Source organism: Dromiciops gliroides, chromosome 2, assembly GCF_019393635.1.
Source record: "Dromiciops gliroides isolate mDroGli1 chromosome 2, mDroGli1.pri, whole genome shotgun sequence".
Lineage (NCBI taxonomy): Eukaryota > Metazoa > Chordata > Mammalia > Microbiotheria > Microbiotheriidae > Dromiciops > Dromiciops gliroides.
The window spans coordinates 507,557,477-507,576,716 of record NC_057862.1 but is presented as its reverse complement, the minus strand read 5'-3'; the positions used below and the strand labels follow the sequence as shown (position 1 = coordinate 507,576,716).

At 35.7% G+C, this 19,240-nt stretch overlaps 1 protein-coding gene across 3 annotated transcripts in view; it reads right to left on the bottom strand.

The window, feature by feature from the left end:
- The window catches only part of FBXO25 (F-box protein 25), a 110,210-nt gene that overhangs the window by 48,097 nt on the left and 42,873 nt on the right, over positions 1-19,240 (bottom strand). For 2 of the 3 annotated variants that reach the window (XM_043989684.1, XM_043989685.1), the window contains exons 3-4: positions 6,459-6,562; positions 4,756-4,805 (exon numbers count right to left, since the gene is read on the bottom strand). In XM_043989684.1, coding sequence (XP_043845619.1) covers positions 4,756-4,805; positions 6,459-6,562 — 154 coding nt within the window. Of the gene's footprint in view, positions 1-4,755; positions 4,806-6,458; positions 6,563-19,240 lie in introns of those variants that run through there. The other variant, XM_043989686.1, reaches the window with a different exon arrangement.

Sequence of the window (19,240 nt, the reverse complement as noted above, 5' to 3'; positions counted from 1 at the left end):
AAAATGGGGGGCAGCTATGTGGCACAGTGGACAAAGCACTGGCCTTGGATTCAGGAGGACCTGAGTTCAAATCCAGCCTCAGACACTTGACACTTACTAGCTATGTGACCCTGAGCAAGTCACTTAACCCTCATTGCCCTGCCAAAACCCCCCCAAAAAAACACAAAAAACCCCCTAAAAATTATATGGGATAGGTAGGTGGTACAGTGGATAGTGCTCCAGTCCTAGAGTCAGGAAGTGTCTGAGTTCAAATCTGGTCTCAGACACTTACTAGCTGTGTGACACTGGACAAGTCACTTAACCTTGTTTGTCTCAGTTTCCTCATCTGTAAAATAAGCTGGAGAAGGAAAGGACAAATCATTCTAGTAAAATAAAGGAAAAGAAAGAAGCATGATGACAACAACAGGTGATGACTAGAATTCTCCATGGTTGTCCCAAAATGCTCTGGTAAGTTCTGTAATGATTGGAATGACGCCACCCGCTGGAGACTTACTGTAGAAGAGCTCTGCCCAAGAGGTGAAGGTCTTTGAGGGCAAGACCATGCGTCTTTTCTTTGGCGTCAGGAAGTGATGTTTGCTTGTGGGAGGAAGAAGGAAGAGCCTGGTGCTCTGACTGGGGCTCTTTCATGTGGACTCTGGCAGAGAGCGGAGCTAGGAATGCTCTCTCCGTTTAATAAATAGAGGAATGTAGGCCTTTCTCTCTCTCTTTACCAAATTCTTATTCTCCTTAATAAATTTTTAAAAGCCTAACTCTTGCTAAAGCTTATAATTTATTGGTGACCACTCATTAGATATTTTAGACAGACTAGCTAGAATTTTAGCCTTAACAGTTCTATCAGGCTAGAAGGGCTTCAAGTATGGACTTGGTAATGGACTGAATGAACCAGTCTAGCTAAGTTTGGAGGGACTCATAATCAAATAGGCTTCTGGGTGGTGAGTTTTTCAGCAATGATAAGTCCTGAAGACTCCACATGATCAGAGGGAAGATCCATACCAATAATATCAGAGGTGTTTAAATATTTATAAGAGTTCAATAGCTACATACTTGAGATCCACTGTCTTCCTGAAAATAGTGTAAAGTCCTTGAAGACAGGGACTGTCCACCTTTGCCTTTGGATTCCCAATGTCTTCTTTTGATAATCAGTCACATGAAACCATGGGTTTCCTAATCAGGAAATTGCAAAGGTAGGACTACAACCTAAAATGTCATATGGATCTCAGGACAAGAACTTAAGGGTCATGTCACTTTTGTACTTGCTAGGACTTTAATCACAGCTATTGTGACTAGACAGATAGATAGATAGATAGATAGACAGACAGAGAGAGATCTAAAGGCTTAAAGAGAAGAAAAATGAAATGAAGCCAGACAAAAATGGAAGAAAACTTTTTGTCTATTACTTATAGTAACATTATACTTCAACGTAAATACATGCTATGACAGAAATATGATTCAATCAATATGAAGGAGATTTTTACATAGTCAAATGTTATTAACATAATAGGAATAAGTAAAATGATGTAATAAGAAATATGGAACATATAACTACAACTGTAGAAAAAAGAAAACTGAAAATGGCTAGTGTCCTTTCCATAGTCTTGGCTCTACCTAAAAGGCTATTATGCTATGGCATAGACAGATATATTTCCTACACCAAAAGATGGGTGGTATTCTCAGGTTCTGCCATGGCTTGGAAAGAAATATTCAAGACTGTAATAACCATTTTCCCTGGTTACTTATTCATCAAGTAAACCTAAATTTGAACTGGTACCTGTAATTCAGGAAGAAATGCCGAGTCTTAACAGGAGAATCGCAAGTTGGCTACAGCTTTCACTCTGAAACCAAATTTCAATTTATCTGAAATCCGGTGAAGGGCTACTAGGTTTGTCTATAGTTATGATAGTGCTATTTTCCAGATGCCTATGGATTTGGTTTTTTAAAATGTGTGCCTAAAAGTCACTTTATAAGAAAAACTGATATTTTGCCTTTTTTGAGGCTGAAAAATAAGCCCGAATCCAGTGAAAACCTGGCAGGATGGAATTACTTTATAAGTCAGGCTAACAAAGTGAGCAAAAGCTTTGCACACAGTTAAGCATACAATAAATGCTTAAGTTCTACCAGGCATTCTAAAAATGTTAAGCTTCATTTGTCAAAGGAAGGAGGTGGGAAGGCCATTGCTACAAGAGGCTGGGTAACAGTAGGTATAACCAGTTAAGAGAATACTTTGCCTCCTCCTATCATTTTGTGATGTCATTTTGTGAGTGAATGATAATGGCAAAGAATTGGAAATTGAGGGGATACCCTTCAGTTGGGGAAAGATTGAATAAGCTGTGGTATATGATTGTGACAGAATTCTATTATGGTGTAAGAAATGACAAGCAAGATGATTTCAGAATGATAGAGAGTGAGCAGCTATCTGTAGGTTTGGATTAAAAGACAAATCATATCAATCTAACAGGTAAATTGAATCTTAACAGAAAACTGAGCCAACAGAAAAAAAATTACTTATTTGGGAATACATTAATATAATTAGGTTTTAAACTTAGATTTTTCTTTAGATAAACAAAATTTTATCCAACAGCAAACACCTATTTTTTCATACACATAGAATAGAATCCTCATGGTCTATTAATGAGGGAAATTTCCTTTTAACACTACTGTCCTCTTTACCCAAGATATTTCACTCATTCCTTACTTTATTCTGATTTTGATGTTCACACTACACAAAAGCTATATGAATTCATTCTTTTCATGTCTCTCTTTTCAAAATACAACTCTTCATCCAGAAACACACCTTAAACATTACTATTGTCTCCTGGAATGCTTATTGTAAGATTCTCTCTTTATCTCCCTCCAAGGACAACATAAATCAGATATCTTCCATACCAATTTGCATGTCAAATTCCATAGTTCATCTATTACAATTTAAACCTGATTCAAGACACACAGTGCTTTAAATAGGCAAAACATTTTCAAGTTAGAAGTGAAAGGAATATAGTGTGCTCGAGGTTATATACATAGGGGTTGAAAATTTTCAAAATGATCTCAGAAAGGCTAGTTTCAGAAGTGGAGACAAGAAGAGAAGGTATGTTTTCTTCTTCTCTCCTTCTAGGTGCATGGTAAAGGGACAGGTTACTCTTGTGCAAGCCTCCCAAGGACAGGTTCAGTGCCAAAGTGTAACTGAACTGAGGGACAAAATCCTGTACTGCCTACTGAAACAGAACACAGCACTGAGATGTATTCTAAATATTTGTTTGCCCTCCCAAGATTTGCAAGAATTCATTATGTTGGCAAATAATATGAAATGTAATAGGCTTTCATATATTTATTTCTAATTCTTTGTATTTTTTGCAAATCAAATAGGATTCTTTAAAACAATTTCTTATGAAGTTTCAAGGACAGAGGGAGCTATATCTGTTAAATACTTTTAATGCCACCAAATGAGTTAAATGAATTGCATTTTTTATGTTCTGGTCTTTAGAGAGCTTTTTGGGGGTGCTGGTATCTTTTAAACTGACAAATTTTTCCATAAACATTCTTGGAAGCTTTCACTTAACTTAGCTTGGCAGAATTAGTACATAATGAACACTTACTTGCTCCCTGAGCCATTTTCCTCAATTGCCACAAAGCATGCTGAATGAATATATTTGTTCCTTGGTCTAAAGGACAAACTAAGCTTTGCACACAGTTGAGCACACAATAAGTGCCCAAGTTCTGCCAGAGATGAGGCATTGTGAAAATTCCAAGTTTGGCTTGTCAAAGAAAGGAAAAGTTTTAACTTATTATACTTGAAGTGACCATTTCTTACAATCCCAATCTCTGCTCACAACTTGATGCAAACATCCCTGGATAATAGTTCTAGAGTTAGAAGGGACTACAGAGCCCACTTACTCCAACCTCTTCATATTTAAATGAAAAAAAAAACAAGGCTAAGGGAGCTAAAGGGATTTGTCCAAGGTCACACAGACAGTAAACATCATTCCCATGCCTATTTTTTTCATACACATAGAACAGAATCCTCATGGTCTTTATGTGCATTATTGTTTCCAAGACAGAAACAAGCTCTTTAAGAATGAAGGGTCTTTCACTTTTGTCTTTGTCTCTCCTGCACCTATCACAGTGATTGGCATGTAGTGGATGCTTAATAAATGCTGCTTGACTCACTGATTCATGTGAAATGAACCCATCTATTAAGGTCCAGCTCAAATGCTAACCCTCCACAAAATTTTCATGGATTTAACTGTAGAGTCTGCTTCCTTCTTCCCCTGAATCTCCATAGTACTTTATATTACTTAAATACTAAGGTATTTAAGACATTTGTCTTAAATTTGTAATTTATATAATTGATATCTTCTCTCTATCTCCCCAACTAAATTGTAAGCATCTTGAGGGCAGGAACCATGTATTATCTCTATTATCAAAATGCCTTACATGTAGAATGTATTAAAATATTTGTTAAATTAAATGACGGAGGGGCAGCTAGGTGGCATAGTGGATGGAGCACCGGCCCTGGATTCAGGAGGACTTGAGTTCAAATACAGCCTCAGACCCTTGACACTTACTAGCTGTGTGACCCTGGGCAAGTCACTTAACTCCAACTGCCTCACCAAAAAAAAGATGATGGAAAATTTAAATTTTTTTTCAATTTTCAATGTTCATCAAAACTTATTTGACAAGTAGATAATTATTTCAGTAAAACAGAAAAAAAGATATGCAACATTACAAAACCTTTCATTCTACATATGATAAAATACTTACTTCTCTGGTGCTTTCTTTATGCACATAAATCCATTTTTCACGATAAAAACCTGAAATAAAGATTAACTTAAAAATTCAATACATTGTTTTTATGTTTTTCTAAAATTTTTTCATAATATCAACTTTGAATAGAACTGGTAGGGTTTTGATAATCATAACCACATTAATTTACTTAGCTAAGGAAAAAATAATCACTTTTATTAGCTATTTCAGGGCCTTACAAGTAGTCTCTAAAACTTATTTCTTTGGAAAAAAATGAATCACATTAAGGCAAATACCAATGATATATTGTGAATTTAGAAGAATCAAATAAAAAGTGGTATCAGTGAAGCTAGAGATATCTAAGATACAGGTTATGGGGAAGAAACAATTAAAATATTCAAACATTTTAACTTAAAATTTTCTTTTTAAATTCTTTCTTAATTTTTTTTAAACAATTTAAGTATTTTTTGTTTGTTTGTTTTTGTTTTTTTGTTTTTTCTTTTTTTTTTTAGTGAGGCAATTGGGGTTAAGTGACTTGCCCAGGGTCACACAGCTAGTAAGTGTTAAATGTCTGAGGCCGGATTTGAACTCAGGTACTCCTGACTCCAGGGCCGGTGCTCTATCCACTGCGCCACCTAGCTGCCCCAATTTAAGTATTTTTAATGATATTGGTTTCCAGTTCATAAGTAGGATTTTCCTTACCAATGACCCCAGAAAATGAATGCTTCCTTCATCATGGAATATGGTGTTCTATATATGGGAATTTTCTTTAAAGCCTCCAAACTTAATTTTAACTGTTTTGGACCAAAATCTTTCTAAAATGTTCTCTTCTTAAACAAGCACAGTTTAATCTTTTTGATGATTTGAAGCATCATCATCACACATCAATTAACACATTGTTCTAGAACAGTGATTCCTTTAGAGGCTACTGAAATTCTCAATACAGGCATTAGATTATTGTACTTTTATATTTTATTTCTTTTAAAAATAGTTTTTATATCCCCCCAATGTTGGTGGCTGATCAGCTGTTAATTCTTGCTATCATAATTTTCTCCTCTGGCTCCCTCCCGCCCATTAAATTGCTTCAGGTTAGGAAACAAGTTAACTAAAATTATTAGAATTCTACACAATATAAAATAACTGGCTTAAGTTAACGGCTTCAACTGAAGGCCTGAGTTCCTGTAACAGGAATGAAATGATTAGGTTTTGTGATAGCTCTGCCAGTCACTCAGACAGCATGTTTTTCTTTATTTCACTTTTTACATCCCAGAAGTCTAACAGTGTCCCCATTGTCCCAACCTGAAAACCTGGACATTAAAAAAAAAAAAGATGCAGAGCTAAATGCATACAGATATAATGTGGCATACTGGATAAATATGGTCTCAGCCTTGGAGACCTGGGTTCAAGTTCTGTCTCTGACACTTACTAACTGTGTGATTGTGGGCAAGTCACTTAATCTCTTAGTGCCCCAAGTATCTCTTTAAGACTATATTTAAATTACAGATGAGCTGCTGCATGGATAAGGAATTTCTATACTACGTGTTCCTTCACACCAATAAAATCAGAGGTCCAGACCAAAACCCAAATAACACAAAACAAAAAAACAAAAAGCCTCTCCTATCTATTTAATAAGTATCAAAGTTAATAAGTGATTCAATGACACACACTCATACACACATATACATATATGTGTTAAACTATGTTATGGAAAATTATCTTACATTGAGTATTTGTGCTTTTCCTAAAGTGATCCTTTTTCCTTTTTTTGGCTGCAAATTCACACTCTCCAGGGTCGAATATATCTTCATCCTCACTATTTACAATACTGAAAGAACAGATATATTTTATTAAAAATATCATCTAGCAAACTCTTCATTCACTTTTTCCTCTACCACACAATATTATAAGAGGGTATCAATAAAAATTGAGCTTAGAATTTGGGAGACCAAGGAAAAACATCCATTCATATTTTTATTCTGAAGACATATGGGCATACTTGGTAGGCAGTCATAGGCTGTAACATTTTCAAATATGATCTGTGTGCAAGAAGTGGAATAAAAACTATTATCAAGGAAATTTTTTATAGGAAAAAAAGATGTAAGGGTTAGGGATAAAGACAGTTCCAGATGAAACACATAAATATTGAAAGACCCACAGAAAGCTTTCAGCACATGGGGTCTCTTGTTTGGAAGATTTATAGGTTGATGAACAAGAAATACACAGGATGAGAAGATACAAATGGGATGTGATATAATAGTGGAAGACACACCCAAACTGATGCATTGAGTATCAAAATGTATATTTTCATTCTAAAATTAAAATGAGGATTTACAGAATAATAGATCACATTGAAACTATTAGGGTAGAAACTTCTATTTGTGGAAATCTGAAATTTTACCCTGCTTCCTCTGAAAATTGAGGCCAGGAGATAACTTATCAAAAAAACTATGCCAGGAAGAGAATAACAATTTATTAGATCCTCAGGAGAATTTTGGCATATTAGGTTGAAGCCATTTCAGACACTGATAGAATTTACAAATAATTATAAACACAATGATATTCTAGAACAGTGGTTACCAATGTTGTTTTTTTTTTGTTCCATGAACCCCTTTCAACAACATCAAATTTGTGAATCCCTAGGGTAATTTAATATAGTACTCATAATATTCTGCAATTATTTCCTGCTTAGGGCACCATTAAACATTTTTTAGTGAAATTCCCCTTTAACCATTGTTGTGAACACCCCATGGGGTTCATGAACCACTAATGGGAACCATTTTCTAGATAAAAGCATTTATTTTTAAAAAAAAGCTTTTTAAAGGGCTTTCCTATTTTCTGCTTGAATGTCTAATACACATTCTTAATACAGATACCATTTTAAATATGGCACCATCAAACACAGTAAGTATTCAATAAATGTCTCCTAAATTATTACAGCAATGTAATATTTTCTTAGCTATTAATCAAATATATTATACATTTTACATGGCTTAACTAAAACAAGAAAACCTATATAGGAAAACTTTGTATATTTATACATTAAAAACAGTCACACAGATTTTGTGATTTCTTAAAAATACATTTTTTATTTGGGAAAAGAACAAAATCAAAAGTCATTCATGTATTCCATTCTTTTGTGTATTTTTTTTTAGACTAAAGTTTTTACTTCCCAGACATGGAAAAATGTATCAGTCCTAGACTTACAAAAAATAAAGATAAAATCATACACTTTTCCCAACATACACTGATAACTAACACCATCTTTAGTTTGAAAGTAAGAGCCTTCTGAAGATAAGCTGAGAATAGCTCAAGGTATGTGGAATTGATGCTCAACAAGAAGGAAGTAACATCGCTTTATTTCCCCATCATGGTTCTTTGACAAGAAAATTGTATACAAGCCCCTTTCTACTCAAAAACATTCACTTTTAATAAAAACAGCTGAGTTTGCCAAATGAATCTATTTATCATTGTCAGAAGAGACTTAAGCAGAAATAGCAATAGTTGTAAATCAACAAGACAAGCAAAAGTGCATTTTGGAAAAAAAACACAACCTCATACAAACAAATCTAGCATTCAACAGCAAACACTAAATAATTCCAATCCACAGTGATGTGTTGATCCAGGTTAAATCTAATAATATTCAATCTTAAACTATCTCCTGTCAAACTATCCAAATATTGAGTATAGCAGCTTTTGGATCTGGAAGCCTTCCTGACTAAAACCTAACTATATCAAATAAAGAGTCATATTTATTGTTTCAACAATGTTAGCAAATAGGCCTTGTAATGCGGATGAAAGTGAAGACAGATGTGTTTTTTTACCCTATAAACTGATGTGGTAAAATATGAAAGTTTTTAACAGTCGGTTAGGATAACTGAAAGACGCCAGTTTTTCAAGGACCACCCTTTTGGGGAGGAGACGAACAGTCCGCCTGCTGCGCATGTCAGACTGCCTGCGGGGCACTTGACTTCCGGGGTGGAGAGAATGGAAGAGGAGGCTTTGGCCTGCTTGGCGGGACTCCTGACGGCGCAGCACAGATGGTCTCTCTCTCCAAAGGTGGCCTTTTCGGTTTGGTGAGATTTTTTATAAGGAATATAGACTAAGCTTAGACTTAAGACGATTTGTATTGTGTTTCTACTTTCCTATCCTTCTAATCAACATCACCTTGTGACTACCATAACAATAAATAAAAAGGTCTATCTAGAAAACCAAAATCTTCTTCCATTTACTAGTCTGGGAGATAAATTAAGGGAAAGGTTAAGTAGGGGAGATTTATGATCTAATATCCAATTTTAAATCTCACACTGAGGAGCAAGAAGGAATGCAGAGAAGACAGATGCCATATATCTAAAAGGTGCTACAGTGATGTAAGAGGGGCAGAAGCAAAGATAGAAATGGAAATGTACTCAATTTTATTTTTTGATGTCCCAAAGAAAGTCTAACACATAGGAGAATTCAAGAGAGAAAATGCCCATGCCCAGTTTGTTAATGGTTCAGGGTCCTGTGGCTTTTGACACAGCCTCATGTATAAAAAAAATATTTTGCAAACTATAATTAATGTTAACTATACAAATGGAAGACACTATTCCAGTTATGAAGACCCCATAAGAGTCTTTGATTGTTTTGTCTATAGGTAAGAAGGATTTTGGTTCTATGAAATCACAGGGGTGGCTCAACTAGCTGCCCTGAGCTTCTAGAAGATCATAAGGACACAGTTCCTTGTGTTGACTTCAGCTTCCTAAGGCTTCCCCAAGGATGGCATAGCCTATGATCTCCTTGGATTCCTTTAAAAGGTTCAGAGTACATAGACCCATTTTAACATAGCAGGAACCAGACTGGCCTTTGGGGGCAAAAATCAAAACAACAACAACAACAAAATACCATGCTGGGTTATAAAAGATGAAAAAGACAGGCTTTAAAGGAACTTGAGAGTATGGTAGGGGAGATGTATTGTTTCCAAATAATCCTTCACAAAACAGAATGTAGTAAGTTCCTAAAATAAAGAAAAACTAAAGCCCTACTAAACAAATTCAGAGGAAAGACAAGTTCTTCCAGAGGGAAAAAAGAAAGGGTTCATGCAAGATATCGCACTGGGACTAGACCTTGAAGGATATATCAGATTTAGTTAAAAAGAAAAGGGGAAATGGAGTGTCGTTCTATGCAGTGGAGAGAGTATTGACAAAGGCAAAAAGGAGGAAAGCATGGGATGCATATAGGGAATGATAAGTATTTTGGTTAGAATATAGGATACATGAAGAAGAGTAGGGAAAGAAAGATCTGGAAATATTTAGGATTACACAGAACTTCTAAAATGTTAGGCTAATGTCAGACTTTTAAAAAATCTTCATAGCCAATATATCCAGTAAAGGTAAAAATCTAAACTATATATGATAGATAAAAATGTATATATATATATATATATATATATGTGTGTGTATGTGTGTATACACACACACCTATCAATATGTGAACATGTATATCTTTATTATGCTCATTCATACCCACTCACATATATAAATATATACACAAATACATATATGAACATATATGTTTGTATGTCTATATACACATAAACATTTACACAAACATACATACACACAAATCCTTCCTCAACTGATAAATCACTGAAGGATATGAACAGTCAATTTTCAAAAACTTCAATAGAAGATATAAGCTATCAACAACCATACGAAAGAATACCACAAATCACTTAATAATAAGAGAAAAGGAAATTTAAAATGCTTTAAAGTCTCATCTTACAAATAAAATGGTAAATGTTTGAGAGCTATGTCAAGGCAGACACATTAATACATGTTGGTTGAACTATTGAGAAACAATTTGACTAGAGAAATCACTAAACTGTAAATTCCCTCTGATGCAGTGAAATCACTACTAAACGTTCTCCAAGAAAATCACAGTCAAAAGGAAATGTATTATCATTACAAAAATATTTATAGCAGCACTTTTTATTATAGCAAAGGGATAGCAGAAGAATGGGTGCTTATAAGGTGAGGAATAACTAAACAAATTGTGGTATATGAATGCAATAGAATACTACTGTGTAATAAGAAACAAGTTTTGGAGAAATTTGGAAAGACTTGCATGAATAGAAGCAAAGCAAAGATGACCATAATGAAATTTTTTAAAATGGAGGACTTCAGAACTCTGTTCAATTCAGTAACTAACTGTGATGTCAGAGGATGGATGGTAAAGTACGACTTACCATGCTCAGGACAGAGGAGGTGGCCTTCAGCTGTGGAGTGATGAATAAGCTATCAAACATGGCCAAAGTATTGATTTGTTTTGTTTATCTGAACTTCTTTGTTACAAAAAAAAAAAGACTTAGTTTGGGAGAGAGGAGACTACTTGGGAAGTGTGTGTGGGGGGGCTATAAAACATTTATTGTAAGTTGACTTAATTTGTTATACAGTGGGGAATTAGTAAAGGTTTTTGAATGAGAAGTGTTACAGTAGATCACATGAAGATAATACACTGGCAGGAACAATAGAGAAGAAGAGATATATTGAAGATATATTGTGCAAATAGAATCAATAGGATCTAATGAAAAATTGGATTTGGGAACTAGGGAATAGGACTCTGTGGTCTCAAGCATGGGTTACTGGGCATATGACAATACAATTGAGAGATGTAAGAAAGTCAAGAGGGGAAACAACCAGTGACAAGTTTTGGTTTTACCAAAAGAAAAAAAAATTAAGAAGTAGAAGGCTCTTTAAATGTAACTTTCTTTGTATTTAGTATTTCTGCCAATATTATTTAAAGATGGAGTAATTCTATGGAAGAATTCTTAACAGTTAAAACATTAAAAATTTCAAAGGAATCAGAACAATAAATATTTACAAAAGATAGCATTCCTAACGTAAAATAGTACATTCGTTTAATATTATTTAATGCTGTATAAATCTTATTAAACATGCCTTGTATTTCCCCAAATCAAAGTAGTTTATCTACTATCTCCAAAAATTGTAAAATGTGCTTATATCTCAAAGGACAACTTCATGGCCTGCTTTTACAAGCATGATAATCTAATCATCACTTACCCTGATAGGTAAATAAGTTTTTTAAACAGAATGGTACTTACATGATGCGACAAGTTTTAAGTGCAAAAAACTGATAAGTTTTCAAGTACAAGGTCTTCATAAATCTACAATTTGTCTGACATATTATACCACCAGAATTTAAAATTATTTTCATCAAAAGTTAAGTGTGCCAGTAGCACTTCAGTCACTCTCTTTTAGGCAAACTGCCTAAAATGTAATTAAAACTACAGGAATCCTTTTACAGACATATTAGAACAAACCCATCCAACAGTGCAGCATGTGCCTATCAAAAGTAATTATTTGCAATGAAAAAAAGAGGCTAAAAATGTGAAAGAATCTTCAAACCATCTCTAAATAGAAGCAATCAGATAAAGGTAAGACATTTAACCTCTCTGGGCTTTCTTCATCTATAATGAAGTTGTTTGACTAAATGGGCTCTGAGGTCCCTTCTAGCTCTACACCTATGATTCTATGATCCCAAGGCACAGAAATTTAAGTTCATATAATAATTTACTCTAAAGGCTAGAAATATGCCTCAAATATCATCCATGGTTGCAATGATTATTTACCTAAATTGTAACTGGTATTCTAATATTAAACCATAAATAAAAAGGATGCACATTTCCTTTGTTGATTATATATTCCTTAAAGGAGAGGACAGTCAATCAATAAAATTTTTTAAGTGCCTACTATATGCCAGGCACTGTACATTGGGTATATACAAAGAAAAGCAGATTCCCTCTTCTCAAGGACCTCACAGTCTAATGGGGGAAACAATATGTAAACTACTATGATAAACACAATATATACTGTGAATATACTTGAGATATAAATAAATTGGAAATAATCAGCCAAGGGAAATACACCAGCATTAAAGGGGAATGGGAAAGGCTACCAGCAGAAGGTGGGATTGTAGCTGAAACTTGAAGGAAGCCAGGGAAGCCAAGAGGTGGGGATTAGGAAGGAGAGAATTCTGGGCAGGTGGGACAGCCAGTGAGAATTCCCAGAGCTGAGAGATGAAGTATGTGTGATAAGCAACAAGAAGATCAGTGTCAGTGGATCACAGAGTACATTGGGGTTGGGGGTGTTAGAAGCCCAGAAAGAAGACAGGTTATTAAGAGCTTTGAAAACCAAACAGAAAATTGTATATTTGATACCAGCAGCAACAAGGAGGAAGTGGAGTTTACTGGAGGGACAGAGGGGATAGGGGGATGCTTAGGTCTGACATGCACTTTAGGCAGAGGAGGACAGACCAGAATGGAGAGAGACAACATAGGGAGATCAACCAGCAGTCTATTGCAATAGTCCAGTTATAGAGTGATGAGGGCTTGCAAGAGGGTATATAGCACCATTTTCCAAAGAACTTTAGGGTTTTAAGCAAAGAATTCTTAATGTGCTTGCCTACCAATGAAGAACTATGATTCTATATCAAAAGTATCTTATATCACTGCAGTTTTTCAAATGGACAACCAAAGGGATAAATCAAAGAATCTGTTGAAAGATATACCCATCAGTGAAAAAGGAACTAAAATCGCTTCCATTCATTGTCTTAGATTGCCTCAAAAATTAATGAAATCTGGGGGGCAGCTAGGTGGCACAGTGGATAAAGCACTGGCCCTGGATTCAGGAGTACCTGATTTCAAATCCGGCCTCAGACATTTGACACTTACTAGCTGTGTGACCCTGGGCAAGTCATTTAACCCTCACTGCCCCCCACACACAAAAAATTATGAAATCTGGTTTCACCAAGATGAAAAGTTTTCCAACTGCAGCACCACTGTCCACACAAGAGTCTTAGGAAGAGGGGAAGTAAATGTAAAGAGAACAAAAATTTGAAGGGAAAATTTCTCCCACCCCCTTCCTTTTGCAAATGCTTCACTGGAAAGTGCTGGATTTGGAGTCACAGGCTCAGGGTTGAAATATTAGCCCTGCAATTTAATGTGAATCCTCCCCACAGCCCCTGGGGAATGAGGGTTAAGTGACTTGCCCAAGGTCACACAGATAGTAAGTGTCAAGTGTCTGAGGCCACATTTGAACTCGGGACCTCTGAATCCAGGGCCGGGGGTTTATCCACTGAGCCACTTAGCTGCCCCTATTTGGTGTGAATCTTAAGAAATTTAGGCTCTTTGAAGTCTCAGTTTCCTCTTCTGTAAAATAATAGGCTGGACTCACTGACCCTTCGGTTTTCAGTCTATAATCCATCTAGCAACAAGTATGCGAATGCACAAAGCTTCTCAATGAGATATTTTTTATCCCTTCTGGTGATAAAAATTAAGGGCAGGAAGGGATGTTGAATAAATTCTCAAAAAAAGCTTTTTTTAAACCACTTCCTGGGAATACCAATTTACCTTTAGGGTGCTTAAATAATGCTAAGCTGAAACAATGTACAATAAGTTAAAATATGTTGAAGCCAAATTCATTATTTAACTAATTGGACAAGCACTCTTTAAGACTGACATAATAAAGGAGTTAGAAAAGGAATTCAGCAAACATCTAGTCCAACCTATAACCAAGAAGAATTCTCACATATATAGAAAAGATCATTCAGGCTCTTAAAGATCTCTAATGAAGAACGCAGTATGTAGCAAAGCTGACTTTGGGGCAGCTCTCAATGTTAGGAAATTTTTTCTCTACATCACACTTCAATTTGTCTCTTTGTCACTTCCACCTGTTGCTTTTAGTTTTTTCCTATAGGGCCAAACAAAACACATCCAATCTCTCTTCCACATGTGAAAGCTCTTCAAACAATTGATCACAATTAACATGGCTTTTTTCCTCCAGTTTGAACATCCCCAAATTCTTCAAGTGATCCTTGTATGGAACAAATTCAAGGACCTTCCTCATCTTGCTTGCTTTTCTCTGAAGTCTATTCAGTTTATCAATGTCATTCCTAAAATGTGCCACTCAGAACTAAATATAATATATGGGGCAACAAGAGAGGAACACAACAGGAATATCACTTCCTTATGCTGGAAGCTATTCTCCTCTTAATGCAGCCCAAGATCACATTAGCTGTTTTTTTTTTTTTTAAATCTGCTACATCATACTGCTGGATCCTAATGAATCTACAATTCACTAAAGTATTCATATCTTTTTAAGCCAAACTGCTGTTTAACTATTCCTCTCCAGACTTGAACATGTGAAGTTAAATTACTGAATGCTAATAAGAGATATCATTACTGAGTTTCTTATTTCAGTTCAACTTATAATAAAATATATTTTTACATTATCTTCATTTCCAAATATATTCTTTTCCTTCTCTCCCCCATTCAAAGAACTATCCAGTGTAACAAAGGATAAAAAAGTGGGGAAGAACATTTAGTAAAACCAACTAATAAATCAACTGAGTGAAGTGTTCCACATCAAAAGGCGTCCACCTCTGAAAAGATGGGAGGGAAATATATTTTTTCATCCCTTCCCTGCAGCAAAACTTTCAGCTTAATGGTCTAGCTTGTTATAATTCTTTTGGATCCTGATTAACACCTAGTGTTGGCTATCCTTTTGAGCTGCATCATCCATCGCTTCACTAGGATGATTGGATTGATAAAAATGTTCAACAGTATAGGGACACTCCATTGGTAACATTCTGTCAAGCTGACGTGAAAGCATTAAAACATTCTTTAATTCAGTCATTCTATCAGTTCTGAACACATCTAATTGTACTATCCTCTAGTTTACATCTCTAATAAGTACAAGGCACAGTATATGACACTTTATCAAATGCTCTGCATAATCTAGGTATATTACATTTGTAAAAGTCTCCTCATATACTAGTTTAATAACAGCCAAGAGAGGAAATAAGTCTATCAGATTTGTTCTTGATGAAACCATGCTAACTCTTTATTTGTTGCTTCTTGTTCTGGACATTTACCAAGAGCAGCTAGGTGGGACAGTAGATAGAGCACTGCCCCTGGAGTCAGGTGGACCAGAGTTCAAATCTCACCTCAGACACTTGCTAGCTGTGTGACCTTGGGCAAGTCACTTAACCCCAATTGCCTTAAAAAACATTGTGGGTCATCTCCAGTCGTCCTGCCACTGGACCCAGATGGCTCTGGAAGAGAGAGTGAGGTTGGTAAACTTACACAACCCTCACTCACTTAAATCTACTTCAGTGCAACTCATGACATCACCCTGATGTCATAGCCCTCTTTGAGAACGAAGGACAAACAACAACGATGACAAAACATTTACCAAAAATCTCTTTAATAATCCATTCTAGGATTTTCCCAGAAATCAAGGTCAGGCCTATAGTTTGGGGACCCCCTTTTTAAAAAATTAGGACAATATTTACATTTCTCAACCTTGTGGCATGTATCGTTTTTCAAAATCTTTGACATATCACTCATAGTTCCCTGCTCACAAATCACATATGACACTTATTTCAGTTCCTGAAGATAGAGTTCGTTTGGGCCTATTGACTTAAATTAGTCAAGGACAACTCAGTGTGTTTTATTATTTTCTTACTATTTAGTCATTTCCAGCACAATAGTATTCTTGGCAAAGAAAACAGAAGCAAAATATGAATGAACCAGCTTTCCTTTTTATCTAGCCTGAATTATCATTGTCCTTTCCATGCCAAACAAAAGTCCTATCCGTTCTGTGATCCTCTTTTTTCTTGTAATAATATAGCTAAACAAACAAAAACCCCTTTTTCCCCTTTTGTTGATTTTTATTGGATGATTCCTCATCCAATAAAACTCTACTTCATCACTCCTTGGAAGTCAAACAGCTCCTCCCTCCTCAAGAGTTTTCAGATTCCTTCTCATCAGGAAATGCCTCAATTTCTTTTCCAGCTCTAATTGTAGAGTTAGTGGTCCTCTTTTTTCTCTTCCTTCTCTGAGTGGCATTCTTTTTAAACCTTGACAAGGGGAAAGTTTCTCTACTCCCAATTTCAATACTTCTTTTTCTTGACCACTGAAGACCCAATTTCATTTTTAAAATTCCATATTAAATCACACTTTTATAAAATATAACCCCTTTGTCAATCATACTTCTTGATTATTTCTGGTTGGTTTTTTTTTTTGAGTGAGGCAATTGGGGTTAAGTGACTTGCCCAAGGTCACACAGCTAATTAAGTGTCAAGTATCTGAGGTTGGATTTGAACTCAGGTCCTTCTGAATCTAGGGCCAATGCTCTATCCACTGTGCCACCTAGCTGCCCCTTGATTATTTCTAAGATTTCTTTCAGCCCTAAAAAAAGTATGATTCTTATGTTCTGGTAATTAGATGTCAACAATTATATTAAGATACTTAGAATCACAGTCTCAGCACTGAAAAACAACTCAAACTGTACTTGAAAAAAATCATTCACTCTATAATATACCATGCAAAAGTGGTCATCCTGTCTTGGCCTGAATGCTTCTAATGCAGGGGAACTCACTACCTCCTGAGAGTGCTGATATTGCTTTTGGGTAACAAAGTGTTCCCTAAATTCTGCCTTTTTGCAATTTCTACTCATTGCTCCTAGTTCTGCTCTCTGGGGTCAAGATGAACAACTCTAATCCCTCCATTTTCTACACAACGGTCAATCAAATAAATACATGAAGACATTTGCAAAACATAGGCCAATGGTTCCCCCCTATAATCCTTCTCTTTTCTCAGCTATCTTTAGTTGCTTTAACTGCTCCTTATATCATATGATCTCACTGACCATACTAGTCTCTTTTCTCTAGATACTCTTCAGCTTATCAATGTCTTTCTCAAAATGTGTTGTTCTGAATTGAACATAACATCCCAGATATAGTTTGACTAGGATAAAGTAGAGAGGGACTATCATCTCCTGAGTCCCAGCTAACACATCTTTTAATGCAGCCTTTGCTCATATTAATTTTTTGGTTGTGTTATAATACTATTAATTCACATTATATTCACAGTCCAGAAAACCCCTAAAACTTGTCTTTCAGAAGGAGCTCTTTAGCCATGTTTCCCCAAACTTGTATTTATGAAATAGATTTTTAAAAACCAAAGTATAAGACTTATCTCTTTTCAATGATGTCTTATTTGATTTGAGTTACAGTTTCAGCCTTCTTTTTAGGTATTGCATATGCTCCCCAAGGGCAGAGACTGTTTTCTTTTTTTTTTGTATTCCCAACTCCTAGCACAGTGCATGACATTCAGCAGGTGTTTAATAAATGCTTGTTGATTGTTTTTATATCTGAACACTCTCTCTCTTTTTTTTTTTTTGCAGGGTAATGGGGGTTAAGTGACTTGCCCAGGGTCACACAGCTAGTAAGTGTCAAGTGTTTGAGGCCGGATTTGAACTCAGGAACTCCTGAATCCAGGGCCGGTGCTTTATCTACTGCGCCACCTAGCCACCCCTGAACACTCTCAACAAACATATTAGCTATTTCTCCTAGCTTTGTGTTGCCTCAAATTTGTCAATTATTCCATCTATATCATGATACATGTCACTGATAAAAACATCAAGATAGCACACTGCCAAGCACAAATTCTTTAGGCAGTCAGTCTACTAGTGATTTCTCTTCAAACTGACAAAGACCTTTTAAGTTCAATTCATTCAATTAGTTCCAAATCTACTTTGTAAACTATCAGTTTAATAACCCACTCAAAAAAAAAAGGAAATGAGGTTAGACTTGAATGACTGGTTTTTAATGAAACCATGCTGTCTGTTTATGATCATAACGTCCTTTTCTAGGTGTTTACTAACCATCCCTTTAATAACACATTCTAGAATTTTGTTAGGAATTAAAGTCAAGCTCACTGGCCTTGTAGTTTGCAAAGTCTACTTTTCCCCTCCTAGTCCCCCTGCCCACAACTTAAAAAAAAAAAAAAAAAAGATTGCATCTCTCTATCTCACCCAGGCTGGAAGTTCAGGAGCTACTTATGGCCCAATACCACTGCTGATAAGCACGAGATCTTTAATCTGCTCTGTTATGAGTTGATCTAGTTCCTAGCTTCTTAAACTGTGGGTTGTGACCCCATTTGGGGTCACATAAATGAATGTGGGGGTTATGAAAAATTTGGCAACAGCAAAAGGTTATGTATACCTATTTTATATACCTATATGCCTGGGGTCCCATAAAAATTTTCATGGGTGAAAAGGGTCATGAGTGGAAAAATTTTAAGAAGCCCTGTTCCAGTCTGCTCCTCCTCAGGCAACCTGGTAGGGGTTTGCCATATTAATAATACCAAACTTAAGGTGTACATCCAATCAGTATAGCATCTGGAAGCTCAACAACTCCCAATCTCAAGAGATCAGACTCAGCCTCCCTGGTAGTTGGGATAATAGGCATGCGTCACCATTCCTATCCCTCTTTTTCCTTCTTAAAAATCAGGAAAACATTTGCTATTTGCTAATGCTGCAACACCTCTCTATCAAAGACCACTGAGAGTGGTTAAGAGTTCATGGTGGCTAAGAGATACTTTCAGTACTCTGGGATATAGTTTGTTTATACCTGCCATCTAAAACTCATGAAGACAAAAGTT